General features: G+C 38.6%; 1 protein-coding gene across 1 annotated transcript in view; it reads right to left on the reverse strand.

The window, feature by feature from the left end:
- The window catches only part of LOC126183718 (vacuolar protein sorting-associated protein 41 homolog), a 140363-nt gene that overhangs the window by 89953 nt on the left and 34046 nt on the right, over positions 1–16364 (reverse strand). The window contains exons 5-6 of the mRNA XM_049925905.1: positions 14875–15073; positions 5142–5296 (exon numbers count right to left, since the gene is read on the reverse strand). Coding sequence (XP_049781862.1) covers positions 5142–5296; positions 14875–15073 — 354 coding nt within the window. The remainder of the gene's footprint in view (positions 1–5141; positions 5297–14874; positions 15074–16364) is intronic.

The raw sequence follows: 16364 nt of genomic DNA on the forward strand, positions 1-16364 counted from the left end.
TGAAGTCATCCAGAATAAGGAAATGTGGGATAAGTTAGAAATGAATGTGGACAATGTGGCCTCAGATATTTCACCATCAGGAGGGAGATACACATTACAGGTGGTGAACTCCACCCAACACTCTGTCGTAGTCAGTTATATTCTTAAAATAGCCCCTACAATCACAGGAGGTAGGGGTTTGCAATGCTGTGAACCCAGTTTCCCATAGAACAACACAGAAAGTAGAGGAAATGCATAAGAGATATCGTAGCTAAGCCAGATGATGGAATAAACCACTACAGTTCCACTAGAGGACCTCGCTGCCAGTATACCATGGAGGCATGAAGAGACTATAGGGACAGGTCATGCCTCAGGGTAACCTGCTTCCATTGGTTGTGAGTATATGGCATCAATACACATCGTTTCCTGAGACATTTCTGTGGAGAATCAGGTGCCACAGGGACCACCAGGAACTCCGCCTCACGTACAGAGTCATCGAAACACATGGGGTCTGGTAGCATGGGGACCACTGGAACCTCCTTTGTATTGGAGGTCTTCTTTTTGTCCCTCTTCTCCTTGGATAATTTCAATGTCCACAAGGGTTTTCTGCCCTAGTTTCAGGAAGAGAGCAGAAATGCAAAGCTCTATGATCTGCAACTTGTGACTCCTTCAGCCAACAGCTGGAATCAGGTTGCAGATTAGCAGAATCCTGGGAGAGGATTATTCTGGTGGACCATTTACTGGTGGGAAACGCTAGAAGAGGGTGATGCTTTTCCAGTGGGAGTTGGGAATCAATATCCCTGGTCAGTGGAGAGTCAGTGCACCCAAAGTGGGTATGGGGGAAGCAGTTGGAGGCGGCTGCCCAACCCCTGGGGAAACACGTGTAGTCAAGCAGCCCCAACAAACTGACACAGAAGGCATGAAGAACGAGGGTACTGTTGCTGGAGAGGACAATGTCAGCGTAGCCATATCAACTGTCATCACGTACATAAAGGATGCAAATGATCATACTCCTTCTTGGCCACTTAATATGTAGTCAGTCATGAGTCTTTTATTCTTTGATTTTATTTTCTTTGGAAGCCTGTGCAGTCTGGTGAACAGGGACAACGGTTCTTCCTGCAGTTTACAAAGACGGGATTGGGGGGGAGAGGGGGGGGGGGCACAAGGAATGTTCATGTGCACGAATCTCGTGCATTTTTATCACCACATAGAACATGGGAGGAGGAACACATGGCTTCACATTGCATCAATACACCATCACCTTGGCTTTTTCAGCAAGAAGCCACTTTCAAAGGCAAAGATGAAGGCTCCATTGTTCTTTGGTCCCCACTGGACAAGACAGACAAAATGCACACTCCATCACTCCAAATTGGCATGCAACTATCACAGGTCTGTAAAAGGAGATCATGGTGTAAGATGATACCTTGTGCCACACTGAGACTGTTATGGTGAATTATTGTTACTGGAATGTCACCCAGCTTGCCACAGGTGAGCAGCACCCATGACTGAGCAAGAAGGGGTGTTTTAATCAGAATGGAGTCACTTTCCATTTTTTGAAATCACTGTTAATTCCACAAACCTGCCCTCAAGGTGTTCAACAAAGAACAGTGACTTTGTAGTCAAAAATGATTCCTATTGGTCCTAGAACAAACTAAGTTTTGGGGGGAGCATTTTTTCCCTTGTCCCTGAGCCTTATGTTCCTCCCACAATGTAGCCATGGAAGCATACATTTTGGGGGTATCTCTCTCTGTGTTGTACGATTAGAAGAGACTGCTCAGGCTATGTGAACACCAGCAGAAGACAGCTGAATTCGCTTCATGTGACTGTCTTCTGCCAGGGTGCCACTCACTCTCAATGAGGGCTCTCTCCATGAGTGCCAACCAGCCGTAGTCAATAAATCATTGCCCAGAGTCCCTGTGCCCCAGCCAGGATAGGTACATACGCCTTGGCATGTAGGGGGAGTTTCCAGCTCAGGCACCAACAGTGCAATCCTTGCACACTCAAGCGGCTACCGCCATGCATGATCCCCCCCACAATAGAATAGCTACCATACTGGATTTTCGGCATAATATCTTTGCAAGAAAGGAAGGATGCAAAGATCTGCGCTACTGTAAAATTTGTAAATGAAACAGCAGGTCAATCCTAGCAATGGGGACCATATAATGAAGAATGAAAAGTTGTAAAATTCTACAAAAACTAAATCCAAGAACGGTCGGCACAAGAAGATCATCTAATGGAAAGACAGGGGAAAAAAGAATAGTAGTAGCATAGACATGCAGTATAAGAAGGAAAGCAGTGCTGCAAGGACCATGGCCTCTCATGGTGGCCAAGCAGATACCCCCAAAAAGAGATGCGAGCCCCCGGAGGTGGGGGGGGGGGGGGGGGCACATTTAGGGATACAGTGCAAATTATTAAGTGCTGTGTAGAAAGGTGCAAAAAGCAATGGGGCATTGCAAAAATTGACTGTTGAAGCTAATTTTTTTTGGTCACAGAGGATCACATATGACTGCCCACAGAATACTGATGAATAGTGATCAATCAATGGAATACAAAAAACAATATGAAAAATGATAACTACTCACAGTATAAACAAATTGCAGTATTGACCTGTGGATAGTTACATAAACAGAGTGTTAATGAGGACAGTTTATCTTATGAACTGGTGTTCCCAGGTTTATCTCTTCTTTCCTACTTTCTGACACACTAATTCACGTGGGTTTTTATTTGTCTCAGTACCTTCATTCCTTGTAAGCTGTGCCTTAACAGTCCACTGGCACCAATGTGTAAAGATTCCGTGAATTATAAAGGCTCAGTCACTGATCACATAAGATATAGTTTGCAAACAGATCTACAGGAGGCAGAACAGTCATCAAATACATTTGAAACTTCATCGTTTTGGAGTATATGCACAAGTAAAGCTGCAAATGTACTAGCAGGAGATTGCCATCCTTACATGAATGACTTCTTATAAGTTTACTATGCTTGTCTTCCACTTCATTCTGGAGAACCATTCATGAACTGCAAATAAACAATCTGTATGACTGCTTACAGAGAAAAGGGGGGAGGGGAGAAAGGAAAATAGAACTCAATCTGCATACACAAGTTTCATGAATCGGTGGATACGTTTTGTTGCAAACATTAATTCACACTTCATATAAACAGATGCAAAGGAAGATGCAGTTAAATAATGAATGAAATGCAACTTCTCAGTGACAGGTCACTGGAAGTCATGGGTTTTTTATACCAGATCTCTCAGCAAAACTACTTTATGAGGATCCAGATGTTTGCCAACAGAGTTCTATATACCTATTACACATTGACAGGAAAAAAACCCACAAGCATAAAACATTAACGTGTATTGTGAACACAAATACCCATCCTGATCATGTGCTTTAGATTTCCTGATCATGTGCTTTAGATTTAGGGAAGGTAGTTCAAACTGGCTGTGTAAAGAAGATAGTAACTACCTGAATGTGAATGGAACACATTAGTCAATGCTAACCAGAAGGAATATTCCCTCTCTAATTTGTATTCACTGTATTGCTATTCACCAAGGAGAATGTCAAAAGCAAGTAACAACTCATTTGTCTAATATGACAGAATAGGGTCTGCAATATGAATGTACTCTGCAACTTATTGCTAAAAAAATTGTGGCGAGATAAAAGAAGTTTTACATAAAACGAATGAAATTTGGTAGGAGGCACAGTTCATCAGTTCACAGAAAGGAGCATTGTGTTGTTTTTGTGGCATTCTTTTAGATGTTTCTCAGTCATCTTGATGATGTATTTTTCAACTTTCTAGAATTACGGAATTTTATGTCAGTTGTGTCTGGACCACACTGAGTCTCTGACTATAATGGACAGCAACTAACATTTAGTTCTTCAGTACCTTGAAAATACCACTTGGTGCTTGTGTTTAACATGCTTCTGTAGCTTTCCTTATGACACAGAATTGCCCTTCATCCATTCAAAACACGAGCCTTCTAAGAATAATATATAATTTTAGATGCATGCTCTATTCTTATAATACAATAAAATAGCTTGGAAATTTGCAACTTCTTCAAGAAACATGATAGTATACTTTCCAGATCATTCACATTTACAGATTTCTATTGCTACATTTTTTTAGGAGCTAGACAAAGAGCATGAGGGAGGATTGAGACATCAGCTGCATATTAATTGTGAATACATCTTAAATTACACACACTACTTAAAATATGTTATTTACTGATCTCACAGCTTATGATTACATTTGATGGAACACTGATGAAGCATTTTAACTGTAGTACCAAAAAGGTACTATATCCAGAACTTTTTAAGTGTATTTACATCATTGTTAATAATAATTCAGTGTCAATCCCTTGAGCAGAGAACGTTTCCAGTGATTATAAGAGAGCACATGTTACAGTTACCTACAAGAAAAGGCAGAACTATTATTCTTCACCACTCTACCTTTAGGAAACTCTTAGATCACAGTAAAGATCAAATACATGTGCCCCATCTGGTTGAAACTTACCTCTTCATGGTAACATAGGTACTTTCTCATAATACTTAATATTCAAAACCCATCTTGTATTGTTCAAGGATCACAATCTGAGAATCATAAAAAGTTGTAACTAAAATGATTAAGTGTTTCCACACTTTCAAGAAACTTTCAGTATTGCTCAGATGCCCACTAAGAAAATATGTTTATATATCAACCTGTTGCAAAGGTTAGAAACTACAACTTACAGTACAGAAACCAAAAGTGGTGTAGTTCAAAAATGTAAACACATGGTGGTTGTTGGGAACTTGATTAATGGTTTACAACTGAGTCAATTATGTAATAAAAACACCTTAAAGTAAAAATGTCTGGAATGTTGACATAAATTCAGTTACAGATGACTTCACTTATCAATAAGATAGTGGGAAACAACAATTTCTCTATGAAAGAGCTAGCTTACAAATTCAACAGCCACCACCTGATGATGTGGAACAGTTGCCTTCAGGAAATATTGTGGGATACAGAAAATATATGATCTGGTGGCTGACACAATGGTATACTGCTTATGGCATGATATACGTCAATGAGGGAAATGTGAAATACGACTTACAAAATTTGTAAATAGTAAGTAAAAACCACAAGAAATTATTATATATTTACAATATTAAAGAACATATCACCTGGTTCAACAACAAACTCTGGAAAGTCTCCTGCAACCATTTCTATAGGAGTTCTTTTCCTGATGATACATACACGCACTGTGTCAACCCATCCAACCAGAAGTGTAGTTGCAGTCTTCCAACACAGATTACAGCGATAACATTCTGGCAGTGCTCTACAGAAACAAATTAATATTTTAATATTTTGTTTTTAATTACAAATAAAAGTTTTCAGTTAACTATAACCCACTAAGAGGTAATGGTTCAAATGGCTCTAAGCACTATGGGACTTAACATCTGAGGTCATCAGTCCCCTAGAACTTAGAACTACTTAAACCTAACTAACCCAAGGACATCACACACATCCATGCCTTAGGCAGGATTCGAACCTGCGACCGTAGCAGTCACGCGGTTCCGGACTGAAGCGCCTAGAACTGCTCGGCCACTGCGGCCGGCACTAACAGGTAAGAAAAACTGGAAACACACATTTAACATTCACATATTATGAAAGTCACTACTTATGAAAAACTTGAGAGACTAACTAATGGAAAAGCAGACACATTTCAATAGCTGTTGCATATCAGTTGCAGCCCCTCACATGACCCAATGATGTGATGAAAAGCAAGCTAGAAATGATGATGGCATGTAGGAAAATTGTATGCTGGGGAGGATGGAATAAATATAAACTGGGAAGAAAGAGGGTATGTAAGAGTCATGAAGAAGATGAATTGGTGGTGGTGGTGGTGATAACATTGATGATAACAACAATTTTCAAAATAATAATAACAATAATAAAAAATCTACATCTACATGGTTACTCTGCAATTCACACTTAAGGGCCTGGCAGAGGGTTCACTGAACCATTTTCATACTACTTCTCTACCATTCCACTCTCCAATGGCATGTGGGGAAAAAGGAACACCTACATCTTTCTGTTCGAGCTCTGATTTTTCTTATTTTATTGTGATGATCATTTCTCCCTACATAGGTGGGTGTCAACAAAACATTTTTGCATTCGGAAGAGAAAGTTGGTGATTGAAATTTCGTAAATAGATCTCGCCGCAAAGAAAACCGCCTTTGTTTCAGTGACTGCCACCTGAACCCGCATATCATACCAGTGACACTATCACCCCTACTGCATGATAACACGAAATGAGCTGCCCTTCTTTACACTTTTTCGATGTCCTCCGTCAATCTCATCTGGTAAACACCGCACAGGAATATTCCAGCAGAGGATGGACAAGTGTAATATAGGCTGTCTCTTTAGTGGGTTTGTCGCATCTTCTAAGTGTTCTGCCAACAAAGCGCAGTCTTTGTTTCACCTTCCCCACAATATTATCTATGTGGTCTTTCCAATTTAAGTTGCCCGTAATTGTAATTCCTACGTATTTAGTCAAATTTGTGCGATTTATCATATACCCAAAATTTATCGGATTCCTTTTAGTACCCAAGTGGATGACCTCGCACTTTTCTTTGTTTAGTGCCAATTGCCACTTTTTGCACCATACAGAAATTCTCTCTAGATCATTTTTTAACTGGAATTGATTGTCTGATGATTTTATTAGTCGGTAAATTAGAGCATCATCTGCAAACAATATAAGGGGGCTGCTCAGATTATCACCTAGATCATTTATGTAAATCAGGAACAGCAGAGGGCCTATGACACTACCTTGCAGGACGCCAGATATCACTTCTGTTCTACTCGATGATTTACCATCTATCACTACGAACTGTGACCTTTCTGAGAAGAAATCATGAATCCAGTCACACAACTGAGACGATATTCCATATGCACCCAATTTGATTAATAGTCGCTTATGAGGAATGGTATCAAAAGCCTTCTGGAAATCTAGCAATATGGAATCAATCTGAGATCCCTTGGTGACAGCACTCATTACTTCATGGGAATAAAGAGCTAGCTGTGTTGCACAAGAGTGATATTTTCTGAATCCATGTTGGTGATGTATCAATAATTCATTTTCTTCAAGATGATTCATAATGTTCAAGTACAGTATATGCTCCAAAATCCTACTGCAAATTGAAAACAGTGATATGGGTCTGTAATTCAATGGGTTACTCCTATTTCCTTTCTTGAATATTGGTGTCACTTGCGCTGCTTTCCAGCATGACGGCCCTCCCTGCTCTTTTTCTTCCTAAAATTTCCAACTTAATTGTTTCCTTTACCAATTACCCACTACCTCTTTGTACTATTAGACTCCTGCAACCTGTATTTTTAAATTTAACTTACACATTTCCATTTTCATGGCTGCACTAGTACATCTATTACCAATCTAGTACAGCCTTGTCCTTACACAACCCATCTTAACATTTATGTTGAACTTCCTTCTTCCCTCGCTCCACACATGTGGACCTTCATTCATTATTTTTTCCCACCATAAGTAGACATATTCTTTTGCTTATAGACCAATTATCCACGAGTGTGGACCTTCTAGATCTTAGTTTTATAACCACGGAGCACCTTCCAAGCAATGATTCATCTGTTAGTTTACAGATGGTTGTATGCACAAAATGGTTACTTCTACAATTTGAAAAGGTATGAAAATAATTATTAAGCCTAAATATTAGACAAATGAGAGTCTGTGTTTCTTACCTAACATTTGCTACCTATTCTAGATGATGATGATGATGATGATGATGATAATAATGATGATGACAACAATAATGATGTTTGGTTTGTGGGGCACTCAACTGCACAGTTATCAGTGCCCGTACAAATTCCCAACCTTTTCTCAGTCCACTCTCGCCACTTCCATGAACGATGATGAAATGATGAGGACAACACAAACCTATTCTAGAGCATGAGAATTAGTTCAGATTTGAATTTTGTTTGTTACTGTGAAATAACCCATTTTCTGAATGTCCTCATATGTGGACCTTAAGTCATAATGCATACCTGCTAATTTCTATTTGGTGTTCAATAATGGAATACTGAAATAACTGTTATTTCTACACTCTATAGCAATGCAAGAAATATTACCTGATGTGCAATTAGAAGCTCATCTTAATGACAGCAATGCAAACTTATCTTATTGGGAAAATGATGAATTCTTGTTTTAGACAAGATTGTCCTGCTGAGCTTGATGAGACTGACTGGTAAAAACAACAATTATGTTAAGATGTGCCAGAAGCTAGTAAAGGAGGACGCCCTTGTATAGTGAATTCCTCTGACACTGAAGCTGCAGATTATGTAGAAAATGTGAATAAAAAGCCAAGGAAAGCTGTGTTACAACCAATTTCAGAAGTTAGGTTTTACAATGTTGGCCAACTACCATAATTTGTTGAGGCCAGGAATGCCTCAAAATGCAGGAAACCTGGCTGCAATTCCAAGGTAAGAGACATGTGCATCAAATGTGGACTGTATTTGTGTGTTGCGAAAAAATTCTTTTGAAGCTTATAATAAAATGTACAGCAAAGATTTATTTACTGGCAGTAGCAAATTATTACTTGTCATAAATGTGTGTGATTATTATTTTCTTTCATTTATGAAATTGTTTGGTAGCATCAGCAAAAACCTATATTGGAAATCATATATTTAAAAAATATTAGCATTAAGAATCCTATTTTCTGTGCATTTGTGTTATGTATTTTTTTTTTTTTTTTTGCTGGAAAATATGGAAAGAAAAATTTCCTGTCCTCACTAAGGACACCTATTCTAATCTTGATAATGATCTCACTTCAGTGAGGAAGAGTGTCCATAAGTTTCCTCATGGATGATACATTTAGTTGAAGTCATTCATTGATGATTAGACCTTCTGGAACTACCAAACTGTGGGGATCTTGACTGCTTTGTTTTCTCCACTGTTCCAAATAGTGCAGGACATTTTCTATGGCATTAATATTGGGTTACTTACTGTATCAGTTGAGGTGATATGCTGCTGAATGTTCATTGAAGAGGGAATGTATGTGAGCAGCACTATGAACATGGCTGTTTTTAACTTTGAAGATGTGAGCATTGACAACATACAAATCATGAAAATATAGAGGAAAGGGCAACACTTGGTCACTGAGAGTACTTAAATAAACATTTTGGGCGATGTTCATGGTAACCTTGATGAGTGGGTCCAAGTTACAGTATGAAAAACCTCCCCCAAACATCACAGAACCACTTCCAACCTGAACTACACTCCCCATACACTGTGGCTTAAACAACTCACTGGATCATTGGTGCACTAAGCGCCTTTCAGTGTTTGAAAAGAGGCAAAATCATGACTCACTGGATCACAGTAAATGCCTCCAGCCAGCTACCACCCAGTTTCCGTGTTGTTTGGCCCACTGAAGAAATGCAGATCATGTGCCACTGTAAACAACATTCTTTAGTGAGGTTTGTGACTACAAATGTCACTGCATGCAATTCCCTTCACAATATTCACACAATATTCACTCAGAAACTTGTTCAGATGGACCATCTCTTCACTGACAGTAGCAGTTTCTGTTGGGCGGAAATTGTCACTGACAAGGCGTGACACTTGTCTCTGGCATCCTGTTACAATAATCAAGGTTTGATTTTAGAAATGTGGTTCCAGTGGGACTACTCTGACAAGCCTTCTTAGTTGTGTAAATGTCTCTGATCTCTAACAGTAAACACATACTGTTGGGTTGGGTTGTTTTTGGGGAAGGAGACCAGGCAGTGAGGTCATCGGTCTTATCGGATTAGGGTAGGACGGGGAAGGAAGTCGGTTGTGCCCTTTGAAAGGAACCATCCCGGCATTTGCCTGGAGCGATTTAGGGAAATCACGGAACACCTAAATCAGGATGTCTGGACGCGGGATTGAACCGTCGTCCTCCCGCATACTGTTGAGACATTTGTTTTTGTTTCAATTAAGGAATGGGAAATAGTGCTGCAAAGGCTCAGAGCCCAATGTTTGTCAATTGTGCCCTCGCAAAAGAGTTGTTAGGCCCCCGGGGCCAGGTTAACATTGCATATTATTCTTATTATATGGTTTCAAGTATTATGACATTATTTCTTAAATACTGATTATTCAAAATATATTTCCACAGGACATTACTGAATGTACAAATATTGAAATTTATAATTGGATGACTTGTTTCTCTCTGTAGCTTGCAATGACATAAAATGCAAGTGGGTGAACTAAACTGTTTAACAATCTCTAGAATATAATATTTTTCCCATTTTACAGCATGCACTCGCAATTTATCATTGCTGGTGTAAGTGCAAAGTGTAGAACTGATAATCTACACTATTATACACATTTTCCCCCCCCCCCCCCCCCCACCCTTGCTCCCTTGTTTTTGTAAATTAAGAGAGAGTATTTGCAGAAAATACATCAATAATTTATTTAAATTTTGTTCTATCAGTGAATATCTATTGCAATTCAGTTAGTTGCACATTAAGTAGCAAGTTATTTACATACATATACGAGAAACTGTAGTGGACTGAAGAAGGAATCTTTTGTAATTCCATTAATAACTTCTCCTCAGGCAGAAAAATTTACACAATCTACATTTGTACAATGATATGCTACAACTTTCTGCATTCTTTTCATTAATAACAAGGTGACAAATCTGTGAATTAACTGCACAAAACATGTTTTTGAAACAAAATTTACTCCTACTGGAATTTATTAAGTACATTACCATTGCTTTGACATGATACCATTCTAGGTTACATCAATTTCTCATAAATTTTACAAAATAATGCTAACAAAAAAACAGCTGTGTAAATATTGTCATTTCTCCTACCATCTTGTTTACAAAGGATTGAACTTTTTCATAAGTGTGGAAATGATTCTCATGTTGGCTGAATATGTTGCACACACTTGCATCAGCAGCTCTCAAATTTAGTTATTAAGCGTTTACGATGTCGATATCAGTCATAAAATAAGCATTACATTATAATATATGCATTTTATTATCTTAGCCTTAGATGGATGTTTGGCGATAATGTGGAATATATTATACACTAAACGTAACCTTAATTCCAACACATTAGTGACATTACATTCTGCAGGAACCATAGACTGCCACCTCACTAACATAATGGAACTTATGTTAAGCTTAGTATGGTAGTGTAATGTACAGGGTGATGTTTTCCACCATGTACAAACTCTAGGGATTGATCAGTGAGAGAAAATGGAACAAAAAAGGTCTAATTGACTTATGTCCTGAAATGCATGGTTTTCATGTTAGACACCACTTATTCAATCATACTTTGTTACAGAGACTGCGGTCTAAAATGAGCTGTACCATCCAGCCACAGTTACAGTATGTCTGGTTTCCTCATAGAGGATGGTACTGCTCCTCATACATCATGCCCTAGCACCCACTCTTGCCATAGTAATTGGTAATATAGTGTCCGAGTCACTTCTCTTGCTGTTTCGCCTTGTAGTGGATGTGATACACCGTTGTCATACTGGTTCCCTATTCAAATTGGGAGCTTGCAGACACAGTGTCTACTTATGGAAAGGCAAATGGCAATGGGCACCGGGCAGCAAGGTTGTATCAGGAGACTTATCCCTGCCAACAACAACCACAGCATACAATGTTTGCAAGAGTGCTTCACTATTCATCTGAGACAATTTTATTTTGGGAAACAGGAAATCATGAAGGGTGTACCCGAAAGGTCCAGACACTAGATTCAGAGGAAAATGTGATTAACACTGTGCAAGGCGACCGCTGTGTCAGTATCAGGCATTTCGCCTGCCAGTACAGGGTAAGCTAGATGACAGTGTGGAACATTCTCCATGACAATTGTTACTACCTTAACACTTACAGCACATGCAGGGGTTACTAGCAATGGACTCTCAACATTGTGAGCAGTTTTGTCACGGTTTTTTTCATCAGGCAACCATGATTCCAGGATTTGTGTCAGCCACCCTATTCACAGATGAGGCCACTTTTACATGGAGTGGTATCTTCAACCTTTATAACAGTCATCTGTGGGACAGTATGCAGAACCCCCATGGTTGGTGACAGCAAGTCATCAGCATTGGTGCAGCTGGAATGTTTGGGTTGGGATAACTGGCAGACATACCTAAGGAACCAACCTTTCATTCAAGTCACCTAACATGCCAGAACTATCAGCATTTCTTGTGGGTGACTTTGCCTCCCATGCTGGAAGAAGCACCATTTATGATTCAAAGGGTTACGTGGCTGCTACATGATGGTGCTTCAGCCCACTTTGCAATTAATGTCTGGAAACATCTCAACTGTGTCTTCCTGGGTAGATAGATCGGACGAGGGGGTCCTGTTGCATGGCCTGCTCGTTCACCAGATCTCAACCCATGTGATTTCTGGTTATGGGGCCATCTCAAAAGTACCGTATATGCAGAGCCCATTCCAGATGTGGAGACACTGGAGCTGTGCATTCATGCCGTCTTTGACACTGTTCAGATGAAGCCTGGTCGATGTGAACATGCGAGACAAAAGGTGCTATGGCACTTACATGTCTGTGTTGCGACAAGTGGAAACCATTTTCAATACATACTGTAACTGTGGCTGCATGGTATAGCATGTATTAGACTGCAGTCTCTGTAACAATGTATGATTGAATAAATGGTCTCTAGCATGGAAACCACACATTTCCAGACGTAAGTTCATTAGAACTGATAAAATGACCTGACCTGATAAAATGATTTGTTTGCCTGAAGTTTTGGGACACTGGCGTTATACTTCATTTGCACACAAAAAAGTAAACTGTATTATTTGTCAAGTGAATAATAATATATCGGCTCTTTTACAAACTTTGCTGTACCATCATCTAGTGTACAACTGCGCATTTTTTAGCTTTAATATGCCTTACTGTCGTATAGTAGTTTAACATTTCCAGTGTCTGTAGCAGTGACTTTCATAAACTCTTTTCATGACAGAAAAATGCAAGTGCAAACCAAACAGTAAGATGCTACAAGAATTCTCATTCATTAAAAGACAAGGTGAGAATGCTGAGTATACAGCGGTGTGAAAATCAGCATTGGACAAGGAGGATGCACTGACATAGCAACTCGTACGAAGTCAAACAAACATAAAGCTGCACTTCAGGTTAACTCTTTAAAATCAAGAACTGATAACTATGTATTGGTGTAGACATCTTCAGACATGGGTAAGGAACTTTTGGTGCAAGAAGCCACATTTGCACACAACACAGTGATCTACAACCACAATTTCAAGTCCACAGACTGTACCACTGACATAATTAACTCACTGTGCAGCAACAAGTTCTTGCGATTGCAGATGAAAATCAAATCAGTTATCATGAATGTGATTGCACCATTTGCTGTGGAATAAATGGTAACAGAAGCACAGTTTATTTCAGTGATGAGAGATTCTTCCCACCACATGGACTTCAAGCTGATTTCCTTCCACATTTATGCAGTCTGTGTTGAACAAAAAAATCTTTCTACAAGTTCCTTGAAGAAGAATACAAGAAACTTTTAGATTGTAGTAAAATTAGATGATTATCTCTTCTAGCAGCTGTTGAATGAGTCATCGACATTTTACAAGTGTTAAAATACCGATTGCTGTCCCTAGACAAGTGTCTTATCGTCCTGATGATTTTTTTCAAACATTCGCTCTCATTCACTGGTTTTTGGTTCCTTTCAAGGTAGTTAAGTATTTTCTCCAACAGTACTTAAGCAATGGAACTATAATTGAAGTTTCAGACAAAATAAATGTACTCAACAAATTAAAAGCAAGAAAATCCTAAAGACTTTTGTCACCTGTGGTAAAACAGCAGTTACGTGAGTTGGAAACAGAGGGACTAGAGATACTTGCTAAGTTTACAGACACCACCCTAGCTTTCTATGATACCTGAACTGAATTTATTCATGAATGGTGGAACCATTTCTGGAACCTCTTCAGCCAATGGAATGAATCATCCTAAATAAAATCATCTGCTGGATTAATGTGCAAGAATTCTACAGTTTTGTAAATCCTAGTGCCTTGAACTTCACTGTTGATGATGCTGAACTTTATCATGAGTACTGCTGTGTAAGTACATACCTGCGAAGGTAAATTGTTGGACTAGAATATGAAATCAAACGTTAGTGTCAGTGAAAAAGGCAGAAAATTTGTAGTCTTTTTCACAATGAGTGAGTTTATCTAAACCATATTAGAAGCTTGATTGAATTTTCACTAGCTGTTCCAGGTTCTAATGAAACTACTGTAAGATGTTTTCAGTAATTAAAGTGACAGAAATCACATCTGTTAGACATGCTTCTATGGTCTTGTACAATAAACTTCTGCAACAAATACACACTACTAAGAATACTACTCAAGTACCAGTGATTCTAAGTCTGTACCATCATCTTCAATTCAAAAATATGTAAAATTTGTGTTTATATTTACACTCAAATTGTAAATGCAATACCACTGTTAACTTCACATCCCTAGTATGGCAGATAATGTGAAAATACATTATTATTATTAAGCCTATATTGATGGTAATTCTATCATGTCCTCATCTTTACTTATTTTTCCTGAATTTCTGCCCTTTATTTTGAAAAGTCCTTAATCTGATTCTGGTTTTGTGTAACTGAAGGGAACTTGTTATCATTATGGAAAGAGTATGACAGTTGACTATAACAACAGGTATCAAAAATCACTCCTGATTTTTTTTTAAAAAAGGGGGGGGAGGGGGGGGGGGGGGGAATTCAGCTGCAAATGAAAATGCAGCATAGTAATAGTTAATCTGTTTTTTTTTTTCTAGCACACAATTTCTCCTTTATGAAGACAACACTCACAGAAACAACAAAAATTATAGACAGAAAAAAATTCTTACTCTGGGTTCCTTGTCCACTTAATCAAGCCAAGTGAACATTGTCCATACATGTCATACACTCTGACCCCTATATTACTAGCCCAGGCAACAAACTGGCCATTCCACTTTATATTTTGCACTGTTCCTTCAGCTTCATACAAGACTGTTGTCCTGATACGAGACAGAAATGTTTTTTCATGAAATACTAATCGTTCATCACCTGGAAAGCAAATAATAATTAATACATGACAGATGTGAAGATTACATACGAAACTAGAAAAGCTTGTCAGCATAGTCCAATATTTTTTATTTTTTTTTCAAATTAATTTCAATTACACATAACATAACTTGAAATGGTCGTAATTCTATCATAACAACAAAATGAGGTTGTTTGTCAAGCACTTCCTACACTTCTTAAATACTAATACTCTACCAAAGACTAGTTGAGTACGAAATGAATTTTAGCTAACAACAGTGAATACTCCGGTCAAGAATTACAAGAGGAGGGGGTATATTTGGAAAAGGCCATGAGGTACAGGAAGATTCCAGTTAGAGTACATCGTGCTTGGGCAGAGATTCCAAAACCAAATATTGGACTGTAAGGCCTACCCACAAGCAGATACAGATTCAGATCACAATTTAGGTAGGAATGATGGAGTGTAGGTTGAAGTTTAAGAGAGCAGTCAGTTAGAATCAATGCACAAAGAAATGGGATACGTAAGTACTACAGAATGAAGAGATACACTTATAGTTCTCTGTGGCTACAGATACTGCGATGATGAATAGCTCAGTAGGCAGCTCACTTTAAAAGGAATGGACACCTCTAAAAAGGGCAATAACAGAAGGTAGAAAGAAAAACATAGGGACACAGAAGGTAACTGCAAAGTAACCATTGGTGAAAGAAGAAATAATGCAGTTGGTTGACAAAAGAAGGAAGTACAGAAATCATCAGGGAAATACAGAAATATAAGTCGCTTAGGAATGAAATAAATAATAAGTGCTGGGAAACCAAGCTGAAATTTCTGCATGAAAAACATCAAGAAACTGAAAAATAAATGATTGTTGGAAGGACTGATTCAGCATATAGAAAAGTCAAAACAACCTTTGGTGAAATTAAAAGCAAGAGTTGTAACATTAAGAGTGCAATGGGAATTCTACATGCACATCTACAAAGATATTCCGCAAGCCACTGCACGGTGTGTGGCAGAGGGTATCGTGTGCCACTACTAGTCATTTTCTTCCTGTTGCATTCGCAAAAAGGGTGGGGGAAGAATGACCGTCTATATGCCTCTGTATGAGCCCTAATTTCTCATATCTTATTTTCATGGTCCTTATGTGCAATGTATGTTGGCAGCAGTAGAATCGTTTGGCAGTCAGCTTCAAATGCTGGTTCTCTAAATTTTTTAATAGTGTTTCTCGAATAGAATGTTATCTTCCCTCCAGGGATTCTCATTTTAGTTCCCATTTGAATTCCACTGTTAAACACAGAGGAGAGCGCGGAAGTTTTAAAC

The sequence above is a fragment of the Schistocerca cancellata genome, chromosome 4, assembly GCF_023864275.1.
Source record: "Schistocerca cancellata isolate TAMUIC-IGC-003103 chromosome 4, iqSchCanc2.1, whole genome shotgun sequence".
Taxonomy (NCBI): domain Eukaryota; kingdom Metazoa; phylum Arthropoda; class Insecta; order Orthoptera; family Acrididae; genus Schistocerca; species Schistocerca cancellata.